The 23,662-nt window shown below is 36.2% G+C and overlaps 1 protein-coding gene across 1 annotated transcript in view; it reads left to right on the plus strand.

The window, feature by feature from the left end:
• THSD7B (thrombospondin type 1 domain containing 7B) overlaps window positions 1–22,745 on the plus strand; it is an 824,502-nt gene extending 801,757 nt beyond the window's left edge. Inside the window, exons 25-27 of the mRNA XM_090267231.1 lie at window positions 938–1,130; window positions 4,277–4,364; window positions 21,734–22,745. Coding sequence (XP_090123357.1) covers window positions 938–1,130; window positions 4,277–4,364; window positions 21,734–21,815 — 363 coding nt within the window. The 3' untranslated portion in view covers window positions 21,816–22,745. The remainder of the gene's footprint in view (window positions 1–937; window positions 1,131–4,276; window positions 4,365–21,733) is intronic.
• Window positions 22,746–23,662: the final 917 nt, after the last annotated feature.

The following is a 23,662-nucleotide window of genomic DNA, read 5'->3' on the forward strand; positions in this document are numbered from 1 at the left end:
GCAACAGAGCTCAAAGAGCACACTGTTGCGGGAACTCAGATCTCTGGGTAGGGGCATGTTCCCATGCTCCTACGTCCAGGTGTCCTATGGCTCAGGAGATGAGCTGGTCTTGTCTCCGCCTGCGGCTTTAGGCTGTTCAGGCCACTGGGTCATGGAATCCTGAGAACAAAGATGTCTGTTAAGTACTCCATCTGCCTCCTTGTAGATAAGGTCTTAATTGGAGCCAGCCTTGAGGATTAGTGGGTCTGCTGTGTGTCCTTGACAGGTGCTATCTAAGCCATAAGTTACCCTAGCTGTATTTTACACATTAATGATACATTGTAAAAATTCTTTCACTATTGGCTGTAGAGCTCTCCCCACCCTGTTCTATTTTTTGTAACTTTTGAAATCCTAATAAAAGGATGGTGAGGCTTCTCGCTCTTTGCTGACTGCCAGAGCATGTTGTGGATCGTTTTTTTCATTCTGCTTACTGGAATTATCTCCACGTCCGGGATCACAATTAAAACTACAGCACACAACTCAAAGAAGATATGTATGTCATTCCATTGCTTTGCTTCCCACTATCAAGGACAGGTTGGAGTGAGTGGGCAGAAATCTGAAACAGCAGGTGGCAAAAGCTGAGGATGGTTTGATTAAATACCTTAAGCATCTCTAGGAGAGAGAAAAGCATTACTTAATACCCTCTATCGACAAACTGTAATTTCATATTTGGAAGGTGTAAGAATTGTAAACCACTAGAAAAAGCTGATGGTTTATTTACCGATTGACTTTAGAATTCAGAAAGATGAATTACTTACTGGATTTTCATCTTTTTGGCAAATTCTGTTACTGAAAAACCTGAAATTGCCATGACGTGTGCAAATGTTAAGTCATTCCAATAAATTTTTCATCTGCACAACTTAACGTGTAAACACAAAAATATTTTTTTATTCTGTAGGGTGGAGTCTGTGGTTGTGAGAAGGGCTATACAGAGATAATGAGATCAAATGGTTTTCTGGATTACTGCATGAAAGTACCAGGCTCAGATGATAAAAAAGCTCATGTGAAAAACCTTACTGGGAAAAACAGACCCGTGAATTCAAAAATACATGATATGTTTAAAGGATGGTCTCTTCAACCCCTTGATCCAGGTAGGTTTCAGTTATGTGTTAAGAGATGTAAATTTTCTTATGGGGGATTAGGGTTCATTTTGTGACCAATGTTTGTGACTGAAAGAATGGAGGACTAGAAGGAAAAAGAAAAAAAAGGAAGAGACAACCTGATCTCTTTTAAATACAAAATTTTTCATGGATTGTTGAGGATAAGTCTGTCAACCCCAGTCTAAGAGACACTGAAGTAACCAAAATATTAACCTTTAAAAAGACCTTTTAATTGTAAATAGTCTCTGCAATAGTGAATCTATGCAATTTAAATTAAAATTAAAAAATTGGAACAGATTCTCAGGAACATGTAGATACTTAAGGAAATGTCCAAGGACCCTATCCAGTTTGAGAAATGCTGTTGAAACAACAGAGCATCAGTTTCAAAGGCAGACACAATTTATAGACATCATGGCTCAGAATGTGCTGTTTTGTGACTGAGTATAATTTCTTCACCTCTCTGGACCTGTTTCCTTATCTGTGAGGTCAATCTAGAGGCACCTACCCTTCAGGACTGTGCTCAGGAATGTGTGGTTATTAAGCACAGGAATGAACGTTTATTATTGTTGTATACCCCGTGGTTCTGTGGTTCTGTGCTAGTTGTATTGCATGAATCTTTTCATTATGTTCTTGCAAACTAATGAGATGCTGCTATTCTCATTTTAGAGATTAGGAGCCTGAAAGTGCTCATGCAAATTAATTTTACCAAAGCCACACTATAGTAAGTGACAGCAGGCTTTGAAAGGCAGGTCAGTAAGGACTTTACATAGCACTGGTATCTGCTGCCCACCTTATAAAGTGGGCAGAAAATGAAAGAAGATACTCTGCCTATCACACATACCTCTTCTAAGAAACAAAATGCTACTAATGGCTGGGCAATGTGGCGTAACTGACGAGGCAGGGAGAGGGAAGAGAGAGACAAAACTCAGGCAAAATATACCCTGGGAAATTTCCTTCCAGATCTTAGGCCTTTGCTGGACCAGAAATGCTTTGCACTAAAAACCCCCTCGATCTCCAACTTTAAAGGATGACCACAGTATCTTAACTCACGTTTGATTCCCCTCTATGTCTGGACATGCCATAGAAGGACTAAGTTAGCAGTTTATTTAACTTGGAAAAATACATGATATGAAATGTAGCCAGGCCCACATCTTGCTTGTAGACCATATTTCAGAAGAGAATTAGGGTGAGGTTCCAGGGAAATAAGTCTTCAGATCCACAAGTGAGATCCTTAACGATTCAGCATCTCACTAAAGCATGAATAATATGTATGTTAATGCATATACATTCATATATAAACTATTGTGTCTATGTGTATGTATATAAGCATATATAAAATATATATTTAGTCTGGGAAAAGAGGTTGTAACTTGTATTGTTTTCATGATGAGAATGTAAATTGAATCAACTGTAAATTGAATCAACCTCTAAGAGGGCATTTATGCAATATCGACCATACACTATGACCTAAAATTTCTATCCCAACAATTCCTCATACAAATATATACACATATACCAAAATAAGCATGCAAATGCTATTCATTACATGATCACTTGCTGTATTGCAAATGAGTGGAAACAATGTAAATGTGTATAAATAATGAAAACACAAAATGATACAATTATATATCATAGATATGTTTAAAAAATAAGACCTATGAACTAGAATGAAAATATTTCTAAAATATATCTTAAGTGAAAATAAGTACAAATCAAAGGGAATGATATGCATCATTTATGCCTTTTTAAAAACGTATATGTGTTTGTAAATTCTCATATGCTTGCATTTGCAGAAACAACTGTGAAATGATTCACAAGGAAACTGGTAACAGTAATAGCTCCTGGGTGGGAAACTGAGAGAGACTGGATGGCAGAAAGACTTATTTTTGACTATATATCTTTTTTATAGTTTGAAATTTGACCCTATCCACTATGTTATTATGAAAAGTTATTATTTTTTTTTTTTAAGTAACATAATTAAAGGTCATGGACTACAGACCTCTCCATTGGGGATTTAAAAGCATTGGATTCTCCCAGTACTTCAACTTTGTTAAGTGTAGGGTAGGGGTAATAAGATTAAAGGTGCATGTTCACTCAGGGAAGCCTTTTTTAAATGATTAATGTAAGCAAGTCAGACTAAGGGACTTCATCATTAGTTTTTTAAAGAGGTCAGAATCAAAGCTTTGTAAAAAGATTTTTGACCATAGAAACATATCATTACTACATTGAAACCTCATCCTAAAACCAGATTGAGGTTTGAAAGTGTCTTGTAAGCAAAAACTATTGTAAGCGGTCATAACTGAATGTAATTATGATTTTATTCCAAAGAACTATTGTGTACAACAGGTTCTTATTATTTTTATTATTTTTAGAAGAAGATGCTAATATCTGTTTTAGACCTTTAGTTATTAATATTCACATAGTAAAATGAACCTTCTCTGTGTGTATACCTTTCAGAAAGAAATACAGTTCCTTTCAGTACAATTCTAAGTTCAGTTAACTATATGCTCACATAAAATAGAGCAAAAACCACTAGAGTTTCAGAAACAAGTCCAATATCTATCATACATAGAGAAACATGCATACACTCAAGTTACACCTTATATAGAAGTCACAAAGTTGGTCACACTATTTGGTTAATCTATTTTTAACTCTAGAAAATATCAAATCAAAAATAATATTTTACACATATGGTTATATGGTTATAATTTTACAGTAATTTGTTAAATAGATTAGCTTATTTGGTCATGAAGTTTTTGTTCACTCAACATTATTCAGAGAGCAAAGTCACCAAAAATGGTCACAGTAGTTTTCTTTTCATGAAGGATTGTTTCTTAATTATAATTTATTTCCTTGTTCTATTGATGTAGTTAAGATATTTTACAATACATTTGTGTTACATGTATAAGAAAATACACACATGAAAATAAATTCAAAATAGTTTGCCAGTTAGGTTTTATGAAGTATGATTGTTGGTGTTTGTTTAGCACTGTGAAATTTTTGATAGACTTAACATTTTAATTTGATAACTGTCATAATTAGGTATTTCTGTTTATGACTTATGCAAGACTCAGAATTCAGATGAAAAATAAAGATTTTGTATGCTAAGCTTATTATTTTATCTCTATTTTAAACAGATGGCCGAGTAAAAATTTGGGTTTATGGTGTTTCAGGTGGTGGTTTTCTTATCATGATTTTCCTAGTATTTACTTCCTACCTTGTTTGGTAAGTATTAATTATTAGTTTATACTCCATGTTTTTATGGGCCACATGTTGTATTAAAAGGAGTCAGGACCATTGACCATTATAACAGGACACTTGAATTCACAAATAAGCATAAACAGCAAAATTGTTGAATAGTTGGAATGGGAGATCCCTATCTTTATTGTCTTCATTTGAAATAACATTTTCAAATAACACCAGAAGGTACATGAGATCAATCATTGGTCAAGACTTTTGTATTTTATTTAGTCTTGATTTATATCAGCAGCTGTCAGCTTGACCGCTGTTTTTGCTGGTGGGCAACTCCTGGCACCTACAAGGGACTGATATTTGAGTTCCTGCTCCAGAATTTCTAATTCAATGAGTTTTATGTGTGGCCAGGTTGTCAAGATGTTTAAAAGTGCCCCAACTAATTCTAATGTGCAGCCAAAGCTGAGAACCATTATTCTAGGTAATTCTAGTTCTTTTTATTCTTAAACTTTTCTAGTTTTACCAGTTAGGTTGGTTCAGACAACCTGTTGGTACACTGTACTTGTAGATCCAAATGTTCATCTATATCAACCAGCTATTTGAGAAAACTTGACTGTCAGTTCCAGGAACCCCATTTTGTAAGTGATTAGTTCCTGAAAATTTATTCTCATAAAAGGATGATTAGATTTTTTGTACAAAATATATTTTAGTTGATGAGCTTCTATTGAAACTAGACAGAAGTAAATACAGTTGAATGTTTTCAAGTATTCTAAGAATATTTTATTAGCTTACTAAGCAGAATTTTCAAAGGAATTTTTTTTTTCATGAAATCAAAGTGTTACTTTACTTTTTTCTCCTTTGAAAAATTTTCCCAAGTTTTAATCTCAATTTAAATCCAGCCTTAAATTTGGTTTCCAAGGCTATACAGGTTCTTAAACCTTTGCTCTTGGTCAGCAAAAGTTAGTAAAGAAAGTAAGATGACTTTAATTTTTTTCTGTCACCTATAGTGATTGAAATTGAATCTCTAGAAATTGGATTACTCTTCAACTATGTTTCCTTCAACAGGATTGTAGCAAAAAGTGACACCTTAAGTTAGCCATTCACACTATAATCAAATGATTTAACTGTTTTTTAATGAACAAATGGGAGGTTGAAAACTTTATATGAAGTTCAGAATGATAGGAAGCATTCACCACCAGAAAAGATTAGAAAAAGAGAATTTTAAATCATAACAAATGACATGAAGGTTAGATAGACAAACTGTTCTTCAAGCAATAGACTAATACAGTAGCATAATTAGATAATCTATTGGTCTTTAAAAGCTTGAATGTATTCTAGTTGTTAATAGCCACATTCCCAATTCCAGATCAAATGACATGAAGGTTAGATAGACAAACTGTTCTTCAAGCAATAGACTAATACAGTAGCATAATTAGATAATCTATTGGTCTTTAAAAGCTTGAATGTATTCTAGTTGTTAATAGCCACATTCCCAATTCCAGATTCTATGGCTCCCACACTCCTCAAGTACATAAGAGATCTAAAATTAACATTTAGTATAATAATAATACACATAAACTTAGCCTTTTTATGTTTCTTCATTCTCTCCAGCTTAAAACTGTTCACCTTAATCATTCCATCGATGGTAACTATTTATTGTAGGCTCTGGGGATTAATCAGGTACGTCACTGAATTCTGATAACAAAAATTTTCTAGAGATGTTTAATATTAAAAAAATCAATAGAATTTTCCCTCACTTATCAGTGACCAAGTTATGTGAGTATTTTGGTACATTACTTCTCACGTCTTTTTGTTTTCATCCTCAGTGCCTGTTCCCTCTCTGGGAAGTAACGCAGGATCTCCCTGTTTGGACTCGTTACAAATGCTCCCTTCTCCAACCTGCAGCCAGATTAGTTTTCCTAAACCTTGGCAGGGTGATGCCCCCCCCCCCCCCCGCTCCTACCCAGACACCAACTAAGACTCACCATTGACAGCAAAATGAAAGTTGTGGTTTGGCTGCCTTGCTAGTCAACCTAAATCTTCCACAATTTGAGCCCAAATGACTCTTTCAACTTCATCTTCTATCATTACTCTATGCCCTTAAAACTCTGGTGTGTTGTATAGTCCCACATATATTTAAGTCCTCATTTTATCATGGGAGACAATTTAAAAACACAAACATATTACTTTATTAATAAATGTTACTATTTAATATATTATCACTGTAAGATAAATTTTCTCCTCTAATATTTAACCAATATGCTTAATTATACCTTCATATCAATAATCCTCTATTATTTGTTATTTAATTTTTATTAAAAATTATCTAATTTCATAAGTTTCATTCAAAGTTCACATCTATTTTTAAGATCAGTCACTTCATCATTGTTGTAGTGTCCCATTCCAAAAATTCAGTTTTTCAAGCTTATATTTGTTTCTATCCATTAAAAAAGCTTTATGTATTGTAAAGGTAGCTCCTTATAACTGAAGATTTATAGGGGTTGAATATAAGGCTACGACATCTTTCTGAAGGATAATTTTGGGGGAAGAAGTAACCTTTTTTAGAGCACTTAGGATGCTACCTTCTAATTTTACAAAGAGGATTCTGTTTCCATGTTTGACTTCTTATATCCCATTCATCTAGAACGAATTTTTCATCACTAGCTATTGGCATTCCTCAAGTTCTTCCCAGTGAATTTCAAATGTCAACATTTTCTTATCAAACGATCTAGAATAACTTGTCTATTGCTCCTCCCCCGTGGCATTTACTCCATGCAAGTATTATAGTTATTTGTATAAACAACTTCCAAACCCAGAGAATATTGTGGGAGGGAGGGGAAAAGTGTAATAGCTATATTTTATTGCTTTATCTGATAAATGTGTAAAACACAAGTGAATAAATTAGTACATAAATAAAAATTGATATACTGCCCATTATTTTTAGAGACAAAGGTCAGGAAAAATGTTTAAAATTTATATGGTAAAAAAAGTGCTTGATATAGATTGCCCTAGTCAGTCTTTGTTGATGATCTAATGAGATGTTGCTATTATCATCATTACTTTAAAGAGAGAGTAAGTGATCCACAGAAAAGTTAAATAATATACCTGAGGTCATCAGCCTGGTAAAATCTACTCCAGGTTTGCCTAACCCAAGAGCATATGCTCTTTCTAATGGTCTTCCAGTCTCCATAGTTTATTTCCATTTTTGTAATTCCTAAACTTCTTTAGACAAAATGCAGTGTCTACTGTTTTCACATTTTTTTAGAGGCTCTGTGTTTTCCAAGTAAGTTAAGCTACAGAACTGGGAAATGTTCTAATTGATATCAAAACACATAGCATATACCTTTGCCGATAAACTGCCTAAAGAATCTAAATAAATACTATCACATCATATACGCCTATTAAATAGCTTGCAAAAGAGCTAGAGGAGGACAGTTTTGGAGATTTTATATTTTCTCGCCAAAATAAAAGGTTTAAGACAAGACAACTGCTGTAATATGCCAAGTATTAGGTATGCACTTTAGATGAAAGCAATTTATAATAAAATTTGGAAATGCTTTTGAGAAGATATAGAAAAATAGTCTTCTTAAAGACTACTTCATTCAGATACTACTCTGTACCTCTGCCGTTAGTGTTTGAAGTTTATGAAATATTGCTGATGTTATAGCTCCCGTGGCAATAAAGATCCATGAGGCAATTAATGGGGACAACTATTAAGGTGAGCCTGTAGTTAATTTAGATGTAGTGCCTGGAAGTTACTCCAGATAATGACATCCATTCTACCTTGCTCAGCACAACTCAGTAAGTGGGCTCTTATTCTGCTGAAGTTTGAGATAGGGGCCCCCACTTCCAGAGGGTCAGCCCTCAGGACTAACTGCCTAAACAAAAGATGGTTTCTGACTTTCATCAAACTGTTTAATCTCCACTGGCCTCGTGATGAGTCCTAGTGGCTTGAATCCAACATTGCTAAGAAGTGCTAGCAGCTTGCCTGTCAGTTCATAATGAGCTCACTTTTCTGGCTGAATAGGTTTACACTTTGCTAAGATGCAAATGATTATGGAAGAGGTCAATTTAAAATGTGTCACTCAATGATCTCTTATAAGCATAGTGGCATGATGGATTAGAGAATGACTGGTGGTGGCCTATGTGCTCAGCATCTGTGGGTCCTGATTTAGTAAGAGGTGATCATACTAAAATTCTGACACCAAAATTGAGGTGAAATATGTATGAAAATAAAATTTATTTTTAAGGAAATAATGAATATTAGTAACAGAGGGAAAAAAGGGAACACGGGCCACTAAAGAAAAGGCTCCTAGGAATTTTGGGTCAAGATAGCATTGTAGGCAAATGCTGTGCTCCCATCACTCCACGATGACATCAAAATTATAACTAAATTGTAGAGCAACCATTATTGAGAATCATCTGAAGATTAGCTGAACAGAAGTCCTTAACCAAAAAATATAAAGAAGGAGCCATATCAAAACTGGCTTAAACCTCTTTCAGAGGCTTTTTCACAAAAGCAGGCTGTTGACTTATGCTGCTGACTTTCCTAAAATCTCCCAAAGGTCCACAAACCCAAAACAAGCTACAGCTGGCCTTGGCATGCAGCATACCTCTTGTGAAGCAGACCCAACACTAGCACTAGTGGCAGCCTGCCTTCACAGTATAACATCTCCCTGGCACCTCCAAACCCTGCAAAGGTGGCAACCAACTACAGTTCACTTTTTAACTCCTACCACGGGGCCCCAGGCTGGACACATGCCACGGCTGAGCTTTGCCTGCACCAGAGCCCCTCTCAAAAGAGCACAGAACCAACATACGCAATGTCCAACTTGAGACTACACCCAGAGCACCATGCAACCAGCTCCACAAATGAAACATCCAAGGGTGGACTCAGCGAGCACTAGAGCTCTGCTAAAGCAAATCTTCCTCCATGGGGTCACCTGACACCAACAGTTTGTTTACTGTAGTCACGGCCAATCCTCAAGCTAGTCAGCATGAGGATCAATCCCACCCACTGACATCTCAACAGCAATCAAGGCTCAACTACTACAGGAGAACAAACACAAAGGACAAACCTGGAACACCTGGCTCAGGGGAAATGACCAACTTGCATCCACAGGATACCTACTACTTTGGGCCACTCTTCCATGACTGAGAGATGTAGAAGATCTACCTCACAGAAGTAAAGGGAGGCAGCCAAAATGATGAGACAAAGAAACATCTCCCAAATTAAAGAATGGGCCAAAACAAACAAACAAACAAACAAACAAAAAAAGCCCCCAAAACTAAGTGAAATGGAGTCAAGCAACATATAAAACAAATAAGTCAAAACACTGGCCATAAGCATGCTCAATGAACTTAGGGGAAGAATAGATAAAATCAGTGGAAATTTCAACAAAGATACAGAAACCATAATAAAAGAAGCAGTCAGGAATGAAAAATATAACTGAAATGAAGAATATCTTAGAGTTTAACAGCAACTTAGATGAAGGAGAGGGTTAAAACAGTGAGTTGGAAGACAAGGTAGCATGAAACACCTAATCAGAACAACAACAACAAAGAAAAAGAGGGAACTTTAAAAATTTTAATTTGAAGGAACTCTGAGATACCATCAAGTGTAACAAAATTCAAATAATGGAGTACCAGAAGGAGACTAGAGAGAGCAAGAGACTGAAAACCCATTTGAAGAAATAATGACTGGAATCTTCTGTACTTGTCAGAGAAAACATACATACAAGCCCAGGAAATGAGAGAGTCCCAAACAGGATAAAGCCAAAGAGGCCCACACCAAGACACATTATAATTAAAATGTTAACAGTTAAAGAAAGAAGAAAACTTAAAAGCAGCAAGTAAAATCAGTCAGTCAAATACAAGGGAGCTCCCATAAGAATATTAGCAGTTTTCTTAACAGAAAGTTTGCAGGCCCTAAGGGCTTGGCATAAAATCTTCAGTGATGAAAGGCGAAGACCTAGAATTGAGGTCACTGACCCAGCAAGGCTATAGTTTAGAGTTGAAGGAGAGATAAAGAATTTCCCAGAGAAGTAAATGCCAAAGTAGTTCATCACCATTGAACCAGTGTCACAGGGAATTATAAAGGGACTCTTTAAGAAGAAAAGATAAAAATACAAGTAAGAAAATAGGGGAAAACATTTTTAATTAAAAGGCAAATAATTAATAAAAGCAGTGGATCAACCAACTATAAAACTAATACAAAGATTAAAGGGCAAAAGTAGAAAGGACACATAAAATTACAACACATTAAGGGATACACTAATAAAGCACACATATCTAAGAAGTAAAAAATAATGGAGAAAACAAAGGTGGAGGGGGGTTGAGTTAAAACTGTAGTGACTTTATAATTCGTTTGAACTGGGACAAGAAGGCGGCATAGGTAGACATGCTGCATCTCCCTCCACAACTAAGAAGGAATATATCTACCTCAAAAACTATAAAAATCAATCAAAGTTCCAGAAAATTGAACAAAAGGGAAGTCCAACTAAGATATAAAGAAGAAATACTCATCTGGACAGGTAGGACGGGTGGAGCCAGGGAGGAGAAGAACTGGGGAGCCGCACCAGTGGTGACAGTGGCAACACCAGGGCAGGGACACTGGTGCAACACCAGTGACACCAGGGTAGAGACACTGGCGATGGCGCTGGCAGCACTGGGGAGGTGACACCAGTGGCAGAGCCAGTGGACCGGGGTGTCAACAACAGCAGTGGTGCTGGCAGAACCAGGGCAGCAACACCCACAGCCATACCAGTGGCAGCGGCACCTGCACCAATAGCAGCAGCACTGGTGGTGGTGGTGGCAACACAGTGGCTGGGGCCAGTGGGCGGAAAGCACAGTCACACATTTCAAAAAGTCAGGGTAAAAACCCCTGAGGAACTATTACAGCCCTGGACCAAACTGGGCAACTCACAGTTTCACTGCCAGGGAAAAATAAAGCCATATTGCTTTTGACTGTGAAAACCAGTAGGGGTTGGGGCAGCAGAGGGAGCTGCTGGTCCCTCAGCAGGATCTGTGTGTTTAGTGGAAAAGGGGCAAGTGCTTAGCAGGTGGCATCATTTCCTCTCAGACTCCGACACCACACACAGCACCACAACGTGGGGAAACAGGTCGCCACCACACTGACAAAACCTAAGGCAATGCCCCTTACAATGTAACGGTGTGACAGCCCTACCCAAGAGGCAGAGGCAAACACAGAAGGCTGCCAAGTTGAGAAGACAGAGAAGTATGGCCCAAAAGAGGGAATATATCAAGGTTCCAGTGGGAGAACTAAGTGACAAGGAGATAGCCAATCTAACAGATGCACAGTTCAAAACACTGGTGATAAGGGTGCTTATAGATTTGACAGAAAGATTAAGCATGACAGGGAAGAAATGAAGGCTATACTAAGTGAAATGAAGGAAAATCCATGAGAAACCAGTGGTGAAGGGAAGGAAACTAGGGTTCAAATCAATGATTTAGAACATAAGGAAGAAATAAGCAGTTAACCAGTACAGAAAGAGGAAACAAACATTGAAAAAAATGAGGAGCGGCTTAGAAACCACTGGGATAGCTTTAAATATGCCAACATCTGAATCATGGGTTGCCAGAAGGAGAAAAGGAAGGGCAAGGAATTGAAAATATGTGAAAAAATAATGAAAGAAAACATCCTTAATTTGTCAAAGGAAATAAGACATACAAGTCCAGGAAGCACAGAGATAGACTCAAGGAAGACCACACCAAGACAAATCATAATTAAAAGGATAAAGGTAAAGATAAAGAAAGAATCTTAAAAAACAGCAAGAGAAAAGCAGAGAGTTACCTACAAAGAGGATCCTATAAGACTATCAGCTAATTTCTCAAAAGAGACTTTTCAGGCAAGAAGGGACTGACAAGAAGTATTCAACGTGATGAAAAGCAAGGACCTACAACCAAGATTACTCTATACAGCAAAGCTATCATTTAGAATGGAAGGGCAGATAAAGTGCTTCCCAGACAAGGTACAGCTAAAGGACTACATCATCACCAACCCATTATTATCTGAAATGTTAAAGGGACTTATTTAGGAGAAAGAAGATTAAAACTATGAACATTAAAATGATGAACTTACAACAGAATCTAAAAAATAAAAACAAAACACAAGCTAAGCAAACAACCAAAATAGGAACAGAATTAGATGTGGAGATCATTTAGAGGGTTATCAGCTGGAAGGGGGAAGGAGGAGAAATGGGGAAATGGTGCAGGGATTAAGAAGCATAATTGGTAGGCTCAAAATAGACAGTGAGGGTTTTAAGAATAGTACAGGAAAGGGTGAAGCCAAAGAACTTATATGCATGACCCATGGACATGAACTAAGGGATGTGGGATTGCTGGAGGGTAGGAGGGTAAATGGGTGGAAGGGAGCAAAGGTCAAAGAAATTGGGACAACTGTAATAGCATAATCAATAAAATATACTAAAAAAAAGAATTTGTTTGAACTTAACAAGACTATCATTTAAAATAGACAGCTATAAATATATGTTGATATAAATGAGGTACATGGTAACCACAACCAAAAATTTACCAATGATTCACAAGAAAAAAGGGGATCCAAACACAACACTTAGAAAGTCATCAATATACAAAAGAAAAGAGCATGAGAATGAGAAAGCAACAGAGTATAATTACCACAGACCTATCAATAATTACTGTAAATGTAGATGGACTAAATGCTCCAATCAAAAGACGTAGAGTAGCTCAATGGATAAAGAACAAGACCCATACATAGACTGCCTATAAGTGACCCATGTCAAATTGAAAGACACACACAAACTGAAAATAAAAGAGATGGAAAAAGATATTTCATGGAAATAGAAATTTTATAAAAGTTGGCGTGATACTTATGTCAGACAAAATAGGCTTTAAAAATAAGGCTATAACAGGAGACAAAGAAGGACATTTTATAATGTTAAAGGGATCAATCCAACAAAAGGATATAACTCTTGTAAACATCTATGCACTCAGTTTAGGAGGACCTATATATATAAAGCAAATACATACATAAAAAGAGTGGTCAGCAGTAATAAAGTAATAATAGTAGACTTTAACCCTTCATTGATATCAATGCATTGACCATCCTGACAGAAGCAACAGACCAGAGAGTCTTAATATTTTAGCAATATAATATACACTCTTTTCAAGTGCTCATGGAACATTTTCCAGAACAGACCACATGAGCCACAAAACAATTCACAATAAAATTATACTTCTTTTTTTATAACAGTGTTATCAAACTGTAAATCAATTAAAAGAAATAAACTAAAAAACACACCAACACGTGGAGGCTAAATAAGATGCTACTAAACAATAAATGATTTAATGTGAGCTCAAGGGAAAAATCAAAAGACACCTCATGGCAAATGAAAATGAAACACAAGGACTCAAAATCTATGGGACAGAGCCAAAGCAGTTCTAAGACTGAAATTAAAAAAAAGAAAACGAATATGCAATCTAATTGTGCACCTAAAGGAACTATAAAAAAAAGAACAAACAAAGCCAAAGTGAGTAGTTGAAGGAAATAATAAAAATCAGAGTAGAATAAACAAGAAACTAAAAAACAATTTAAAAGATCAATGAAATCAAAAGCTGGTTCTTTGAAAAAGTCAATGAATCCATCAAAAAAAAAAAAAGAGATTCCAAATAACATCACAAATGAAAGAGCAGAGGTAACAAGAAATACAAATGAAATACAAATGGTTATGAGAAAAACACGGTGAACAATAATATGCCAACAAATTGGACAACCTGGAAAAAAGGTTATACATTACTAGAAACATACAATCTTTCAAGGCTGAACCAGGAGGAAACAGAAAATCTGAATAACTGACAACTGCTAACAAAATCAAATAAATTAAAACACTACCAATAAACAGATGGACAAATGGCTCAACAGGTGAGTGTTGCCAAACATTTAAAGAATTAACACCTAAATTTCTCAAACTATTCCAAAAAATTCAAGAGGAGGGAACTTCCAAGATTATTTTAAGAGTCCAGCATTACCCTGAATCCTAAACCAAAGACCTTACAAAAAAAAAAAGAATTATAAGCATTTGTCTTTGGTGAATAAATACAAAAATCCTTATTAAAATATTAGTAAATCAAATTCAGCAATAAATCCTGTGATCAACTGGGATTATTTCTGGGATGCAAGTTTGGTTCAATATCTACAAATCAACTAACATGATACACTGCATGAACAAAATGAAAAATAAAAAAATTATATCAATTATATCAAATCCATCATGCATTTATGATTTTAAAAAACCCTCAGCAAAGTGGAGCTAGAAGAAACAAACTCAACATAATAAAGACCATATATTCCAAACCAAGAGTTAACATCATACTAAACAGGAAAAACTGAAAGCTTTTCCTCTGAGGTCAGGAAGAAGACAAGGATGCCTCCTCACAGCATTCTTAATTAACATAGTATTGGAAGCCTAATCACCACAATCAGACAAGAAAAAGAAATGAAAAGCATATAAATTGGAAATGAAGAAGTAAAACTGTCATTATATGCAGATGACAAGATAATATGTAAGGAAAACCCTAAAGATTCCACTGAAAACTATTAGAACTAATAAATCTAGTGAAGTTTAAGAATACAAAATTAACATTCAGAAACAGCTTGTATTTTTAAGTATATTTTATTGATTATGTTGTTACAGTAGTTCCAATTTTTTCCCCTTTGCTCCCCTCTGTCCAGAACCCCCCTTCCCTCTAGCAATCCCACCACCACCACCCCCTTAGTTCATGTCCATGGGTCATGCATATAAGTTTTTTGGCTTCACACATTCCTATATTATTCTTAATTTCCCCCTGTCTATTTTGTACCAACTGATTATCCTTAATCCGTGCACCCTTTCCCCTTCTCTCCCCCTCCCCCCTCCCAGCTGATAGCCCTCCAAATGATCCTCATACCTATGATCCTGTTCCTATTCTGGCTTGCTTAGTTGGATTTTGTTTTTGTTTTTTGGATTCAGTTGTTGATAGTTGTGTTTGTTCTCATTTTAGTGTTCATAGTTTTGATCTTCTTTTTCTTAAGTAAGTCCCTTTGACATTTCATATAATAATGGCTTGGTGATGAACTTGTTAGCTTTACCTTGTCTGGAAAGCACTTCACCTGCCCTTCCATTCCAAATGATAGCCTTGCTGGATAAAGTAATCCTGGTTGCAGGTTGCCTTTCATCACATTGAATACTTCTTGCCAGTCCCTTCCTGCCTGCAGAGTCCTCTGAGAAATCAGCTGATAGTCCTATAGGCACCCCTCTCTATGCAACTCTCTTCCCCTCTCTTGCTGCCCCCAGGACTTTGTCTTTATCTTTTACCTTTGGCATCTCAGTCACGATGCGTCCTGGTGTGGTCTCCTCTGGGACCAGCTCACCTGAAACCCTCCATGCTTCCCAGACCTGTATATCCATCTCCTTTGCAAAATTTTGGAAGTTTTCCTCATTTTTTTCAATTCTTGCTTCCTCATTCTGCACTGGTTGACTGTTTTTTTCTTCCTTATGTTCCAAATCATTGATTTGAACCCTAGTTTCCTTCCCTTCACCATTGGTTTTGTGTGGATTTTCCTTCATTTCATTTAGCATAGCCTTCACTTCTTCTCTTATGCATTTGCCATACTCAAGCATATCTGTCAAGCCTGTGAGCATCTTTATCACCAGTGTTTTGAATTCTGCATCTGTTAGGTTGTCTATCTCCCTCATCTGTTAGGCTGGCTGTCTCCTCCAATGTCGTCTGCCCAGCACTCGCCCCTTTTTCAGGCACTTCTCCCACTTCCGCACCAGACTGGCGCCCCTCTAGCTGCTGCCTTGGCCATCGTTTCCAGAGTGGGTGGGTCTGCAGACACTCTAGGACCGTGGGGGCTTGATGTTCCCCAGGTCTGGGACCCTGAGCTGCAAGCTCCGGTGAGAAGCTGGAAATGCTCCCCAGGTGTCCCTCCTGACTTTCAAATATGTGACTGCACCTTCTGCCAGCCTGCCACTGCCGCCACTGCTGCCACCACCACACCACATCCTCTCTGCCTCAGCTCCATCCCTCCTACCTGTCTGGATGCATATTTCCTCTTTACGTCTTTGTTTACTGGACTTCCATGTAATTTGATTTTCTGGAACTTCTGGTTGTTTCTAATTTTGAGGTAGTTGTATTCCTTCTTAGTTGTGGAGGGAGATGCAGCATGTCTGTCTACGCCTCCATCTTGGGCAGAAGTCCAGAAATAGGTTGTGTTTTTATATGCTGAAAATGAACTATCAGAAGGAAAAAATGAGAAAATAATCTCATCCACAATGGCATCAAAATGAATAATATATCTAGGAATAAATTTAATGACAGAAGAAAGAGATGTGTACTTGGAGACCTATAAAACATGAGAGAAAGAAATTGAAGAAGATAACAGTTAAGTGGGAGGACATACGAATTCCCATGGATAAGAAGAATTAATATAATTAAAATGTTTATATTGCCCAAAGCAATCTACAGATTCAGTACAATCCCTAACAAAATACCAATGACATTTTTCACAGAACTAGAACAAATAACCCTAAAATTTATATGAAACCACATAAAAACCCTGAATAGTCAATGCAATCTTGAGGAAGAAAAATGTTGAAGATATTCTTTCCGATATCAAACTATATTCTAAGGACATAATAATCAAAATAGCATGGTACAAGCATAGATCACACAGATACATAGATCAATGGAAAAGAATAGAGTACAAAAATAAACCCACACCTGTATGGTCAACCAGTCTATGTCAAAGAAGGCTAGAATACACAATGGAGTAAGACATTCTTTTTAATGAATGGTGTTGGGAAAACTGGGTAGATACATGCAAAAAATGAAGCTACCAATTTCTTACACATATACAAGAGTAAACTCAAAGTAAATAAACTCAAAGACATAAATGTAAGACCCAAATCTTAAAACGTTTGGAAGAAAATGCAGGCAGTAAACTCTTTGACATAACCTTAGTAATGTTATATTGAATATGTCTTCTCAGGCAAGGGACACAAAGGAAAAAAAATAAACAAATATGACTACACCTAATTAAAATGTTTTGAAACAAATTGAAAAGACAACTTACTGAATGAAGGAAGATATTTGCCCATGATACATCAGATAAGGGGTTAATATTAAAGCATATAACGAACTCATATAACTTCACACAAAAAAATAAAGTCTGATAAAAAGATGTGCAAAAGACCTGAATAAACATTTCTCCAAAGAAGACATACAGATGTCCAATAGATATATGAAAAGATACTCAACATCACTAATCACTAGGGAAATGCAAATTAGAACCAAAATAAGATATGTCTTTACACCTGTCAGAATAGCTATCTTCACTAAATCAATAAACAAGTTTGGGGGAAAATGTGGAGAAAATGATACCCTCGAGCACTTGTAAATTGTGCAGTCACTATGGAAAACAACATGGAGGCTCCTCAAAAAATTGAAAATAGATCTACCATCTGACCCAGCAGTCACGCTTTTGAGTATTTATTTGAAGAAACTCAAAACACTAATTCGAAACTCAAAACACTGATTCATTGCAGCATATTTTACAATAGCCAACATATGGAAGCAACCTAAGTATCCATCAATAGATGAATGGATAAAGATGATATGGAGCATGTATACAATGTAATATTACTTAGCCATAAAAAAGAATGAAATCTTACCACTTGCAACAACATGGATGGACTTTAGAGGGTACTATGGTAAGTAAAATAAGACACATAAATACAAATATTATATTTCAGTTACATGCGATATATAAAAAAACTAAACATGCAAATTAAACAGAAAAAAGTCGTAGACACAGAAAAAATTGAAAGATACCAGATGCAAGAGGGTTTGGGTGGCTGGGTGACAAAGGTGAAAGGATTAGAAAGTAGAAATCAGCAGTTATTAAAATAGTCACTGGGATATAAAGTACAGTATATGGAATATAGTCTACAATATTGTAATAACCATGTATGGTGTCAGATAGGTGTGAGAGCTCCCAGGGTGATCAATTTGTAAGTTACATATGTATCTCATCAGTACGTTGTATACCTGAAACTGATATAATATTGCATGTCAACTGTAATTGAAAAAAAAAGAAAGGCTTCCTGTTTACTGGTTTTGCAGAGGGCAGCCCTGTCACTCAGCTTCTCCTCTTAGCACACTCTCTATGAGCACAGAAGCTTTGTACAGCCACAGCCAGCCCACAGAGTACCACCTTATTCAATTTTTGCCAACATTTAAGAAATTTTAGACTCTATAAAAGTTCTCAGACCTCACACATTCATAATTATGATTTTAATATCTGTCAATTGAAAGGTTACACAGTATGAAAAAATTTCATCATAACATGAGATCTTTATAAGAATGATCCCCAATACACTCCAAAGCCCACAAAACTCCAAGGCTTGTATTTAGGAGCACCACCCCTCTTTTTTTAGAGGTGGGCACAATGTTTATGATTCCATATGGGAAAACTTCTATAAAAATATCTGTAATGCTTAGAGTGGAATATTCCAGGCCCAGCTCACAGTGGTTAGACCATGTTAGCTATCTCCAAGGAAATATTATTATCTCTTTATAAAGGTCCAGCCATCTCTATCCCTCCTCCCCACTCCCTAGAACTTAGCAATCCCATTTCATTTTTTCTCAATTATATTTAGCAAATGCCAACTAAGAGTGGATTGCCAAAAACTCTTTGAAAGCACTTCTAATGAGTTGACAAAAAAGTTCATTTGGTTTTTTCCATAAGATGACTCTAGTAGCGCTTAGTTTTCTTTAACTTCATTCAAAACAATTTTGTTAGACTGTATTATGACAGTGGTCATATCAGTGTGCATTAAAAAAAAAACTTAATCAAATTGGTGAATTTTGATGGAGCCATTATAATATTGAAGATGTAAGAAAATAAGCAACATGTTCAACATATTGTGTTTTATTATTTTAAAGAGGTAAAAATGCAATGGAAATACAACAACAACAAAAAGTGTCCAGTGTATGGAGAAGGTGCTATGATTGCTCAAATGTGTCAAAAGTGGTTTGCAAAGTTTTGTTCTAAAGATTTCTTGCTGGATGATGGTTCTGATCAGATAGACCAGTTGAAGCTGATAGTGATCAAATCGATACATTAATTGAGAATAAATGTTATACCATGTGGGAGATAGTCGACATACTCAAAATATCCAAATCAATAAAGTTATTGATGAAAGTGAAAAAGTGTCTTTTTATTTTACATAAAAAACTAAACCAACTTTTTGGCCAACCCAATATATCTTCCCTTTCTATTCCCCAGCCAGGGGAAAAAAAAATAGGTGAGAGAGGGGACCCCTCTTGTCATTTCAGATGAACCTCCAGGTGTTCTTTTTAACCTTAAGATAACCCCCAATATCACCTCTGCTGCCACCACCACCAGAGTGGACATACAAGTTTTCACTTCAAGTTATCTTAAATTCTTATTTGTGTGTTTTCTTAGTACTTTTAAATGAATCAGATTAGTCAGGAAACCATTTCAATCTGGATCCACTGTACATACTGAAGCCTGACCAAGCAATATGACTAGAACTACTGGAAAAATATATATAAAAAATTTAGTTGAATGTGACTCATCAATTATGCAATAAATGCCCTTTGAAGAAATGGAAAAGACCCAGAAAATAGAAAATTATTTCTGCCTTTCAGCTTCCTGGGTAGAAACTGTTTGCCCACAGTCAGTGTCCTTTGAGCACCCATCCTACACCAACTGCCAGGCTTGGGCACCAACAGGATCTGTGGTTCCTTTTAAAAGTTTATTTTTAATCATTTTAATTTATCTCTTTAGCTCCTATAATTTGCTTTATAATCAAACCTATAACAAAATGCTTTTCTCCTTAAATTAGAGCTTGAACATTTTAAACTAGGACATTCTCTCTACAACCATTTTAATTTGATCAAACATTTTTTCAAATTGTGGTTAAGTTCACATATCATAAAATCGTCCATTTAGAAGCCAGACAGAAAAGTTCCCATATAGTATAATTCCATTTCTGTGAAATGTCCACAGTAGACAAACCCACATAGGCAGAAACTTAGTAAGTGGTTTCTGGGAAGGCTGGGTAGGGAATGGGGAGAAACTGCTAAATGGGTACAGAGTTTCCTTTTGAGGTGATGAAGATGTTTCTGGACTAGTTAGAGGTGATGATTACATAGCATGGTGAATGTACTAAACGTCACTGAATTGTACACATTAAAATGTTTAACTAAAATTCACTCATAGTATAAAAATTAATTCATACCAATGTACAAGACAGTTGTTTCTAGCAAGTGTCTAAGTAATGGCATGTGTAGAGAGAGAATGTGCTGAAGAGGTTAAACACATGGGTCTGGGCATTAACCTTGCTTAGAATCCAGGTTCTACCTCTCCCTCAGCACTTACTTCGCTGTCAGTTAGCAAGTATTCTAATTCCTCCCTCTCAGCACTGTTCCAGGATTATTGAAATATTTTATGTAAAATGTTCATCAGAGAGCTTAGCACTTACTGTGCATCTGATTAATAACAGATATTATGGTAAAGTAAATAGTATAGGAATTTGGAGACAGGGAGTGAGATGGCTCCCTGCTCGTGAGGATAACCCAGAAGAGAGCTGGGATCTAGAGGCAGGCCAAAGCAAAGACATGGAGGAGGACGGGAATCATTATGGTGGGGCAGTGTGTGGCATACTTCAAAATATAAATACCGATAAACATAAATTGAGAGTCAACCATACCCTAAGAGTCAAAGGATGTAAAGGAGTTTGTTTTGCCCCAGATGTGGGGCATCACTATGTGCACTGGGAATGGTACTCAATTTCAGCTTCTCTTTCCATGAGAAGGCATAGCAACCCTCCATGACCTGGCAAAGTTGTCCTCAGGTAAAGCAGATCTGGGGAGAATGGCTTTCCATGGTGCACACTCAGTTAAATTTTCCTGACAGACTCTGGAGACCTGGCAGCTAAATGTCAGGTTTCAGGCCAGAGCAGAAGTGTGTTTACTGAAAAACAAGATCAGGGTCTTGCACTAGAGTCTGGCTACTCTAGTAGCTAATGATGTTAGACATCTTGGATGTAAAGGTTGCAGTAGTTTAAGAATTAGCGAGCAGCAAATGTTCACATTACTGAGTGTAAACAAGAACAAGAAAGGAAAGTAGCCCTCTAATTAAGTTCATTGTTTCCACTAAACCATTCTTAAGACTTTGAAAGCATGATGGTTTTTCCTAAAAACATTAAAGTATACAAGGAAGAAAACCAAAAGTGCATCTAACCGCTTGAATTTCTAAACATCACAATTGTCTTTGCAAGATGAAACAAAGCTCTGTGAACTTTATCTCAGGAATTCTTTTTTTCCCTTTGCAGCAAGAAGCCAAAACAACATCAAAGCACACCTCCCCAACAGAAGCCTCTGACCTTAGCCTATGATGGTGACTTAGATATGTAACGTGAAAAAGAAATCCAAATGTAGACATCAACTGCCTTAACTGCTTTCTCTTTTGTAGCTCTCAGACTTCTCAGTTTTTTGAGGAATCTCACAGTGTGATATACTAGGCAGAATACAAATATTGCTAAAGTAATACTGCCTCAACTTCATTTGGACATGGAGTCAAGGATCATTTGGTCTGCCATTTTGAGTTCAAGTTGTTTGTGGGTATGTTTCATTTTTCGATTTTCCCAAGAGAACCGAAAATCCTTCTCTTCCTGTTTGGAAATGGGAGGAAGAAAACATGATGGAATTCCCACATACTTGAGCTAACTTTTATCTTCAGCAACATGACGACAATCCGGAGGGAAGTCCAATCAAGGCATTTACTATAAATGAGAGCCTGATGTTGCATTGTTACGCACTATATTAGTGCAAGTCATTATTCTTCCCATACTTCAACACTGAGTTTTCTGTAGAGTTTACATTAGTTCAAAGACTTTCAAATTGGATTGACTATTTTCATGAACACGGAGAGAATGGGTCGCCATTTCAGCAATTCTCTGAGTTTGTACCTTTGACTATTGTATTTTGTTTTGTGGCCAGGGGATGGCACTTCATGGACTGCATCTATTGAAAAAAATGGAGCGTGCATCATTGATGGACTAGATGAAAGCTAGTGGTTTCTAATTGAAATGTGTACTGAATGTTAGGGTGTGCAAATGAAATAGGTGGTTATATTGGAGAATGAGGTAGATTACTTGATTACTAAAACTGTGTTTTAACAAAAACTTAGCCATGTAGATATAAAATTAATAACACAGTTGTAATTCAGTTTAATGATGACCAACTCTGCTTTTGTAATTTCAATTTTCTTATCCAAAAATTTATATTCTTTTTTTGAATTTAATTATCTGACCTCATTTAATATACATCAAACGCTGATCCTGTTTATAGCAAGTCTTGATTTTATAAGGATTCGATAATATCTAAAACACATGAAAAAGGTGAAACCATTTTATGAAGACAATTGTTTGTAATTGTAGATGTTGAAAGTAAGAAGGTGCCATCTTGTGGTATTGACTTGTATTTCTAACAAATAAAGTGCTCAAGAGACTGAGAAGTTAACAGTTTTGTTATTCACTTCTTAAGTACCCTTACTTTGACAAACACAGTTTTAATAACAGTTTCCCTGGGTCAAGGTTTTAGAGATTGAGAGTTGAAATCACTGACAGAGAAAAGACCCCACATTCTCAACACTATTTTGTATACTGTGAAATAGAGTCAACCACAATTACACATAGTAGCTTTTAAGGAATATTTAAATATCAGTCAATCTTAGAACAAGGAACTATAATAAGGCAAATGCAGGTATGTAGATGACCTAAGAGACTTCATAAGATGGAAATGTTAGCAATGCGATACAATGAGCAAGGTATAGGATGTTTGTATTTATAATGTGGCTTCCATTAACCATTTACCACTTAAATGGTTAAAATGAAAGAGTAAATTAAGAGATAATCTCATCTGTCAAGGAAAAAACTCGAGTTGTCCTTTTATTAGTTTACTTTAGCCAAAGCTTCCATTACTGTTTATAGTAGGTTCAAGAGATCTTGCTTTGGAAATCAAAACCTGACTGTGCCCTTCACCATCTATGTGATACCCTCCAAGAATTGCAAAATATCTCCCTCCATTGTTTGACCCACAAAATAAGATAATAAAATTATTTTCTTTTAAGGAAGATAATATTGTAAAATGGAGTTCCAGTTCAAGATGATGAAGTATGAGAATCTGAATTAACCTTCTCCTGCAGACACACCAAGTATATGGCTACATATGAGACAATTCTGTAAGAAATAAATTTAAAA

This window comes from Furipterus horrens, unplaced genomic scaffold, assembly GCF_987537825.1.
Source record: "Furipterus horrens unplaced genomic scaffold, mFurHor1.1.pri manual_scaffold_1, whole genome shotgun sequence".
NCBI lineage: Eukaryota > Metazoa > Chordata > Mammalia > Chiroptera > Furipteridae > Furipterus > Furipterus horrens.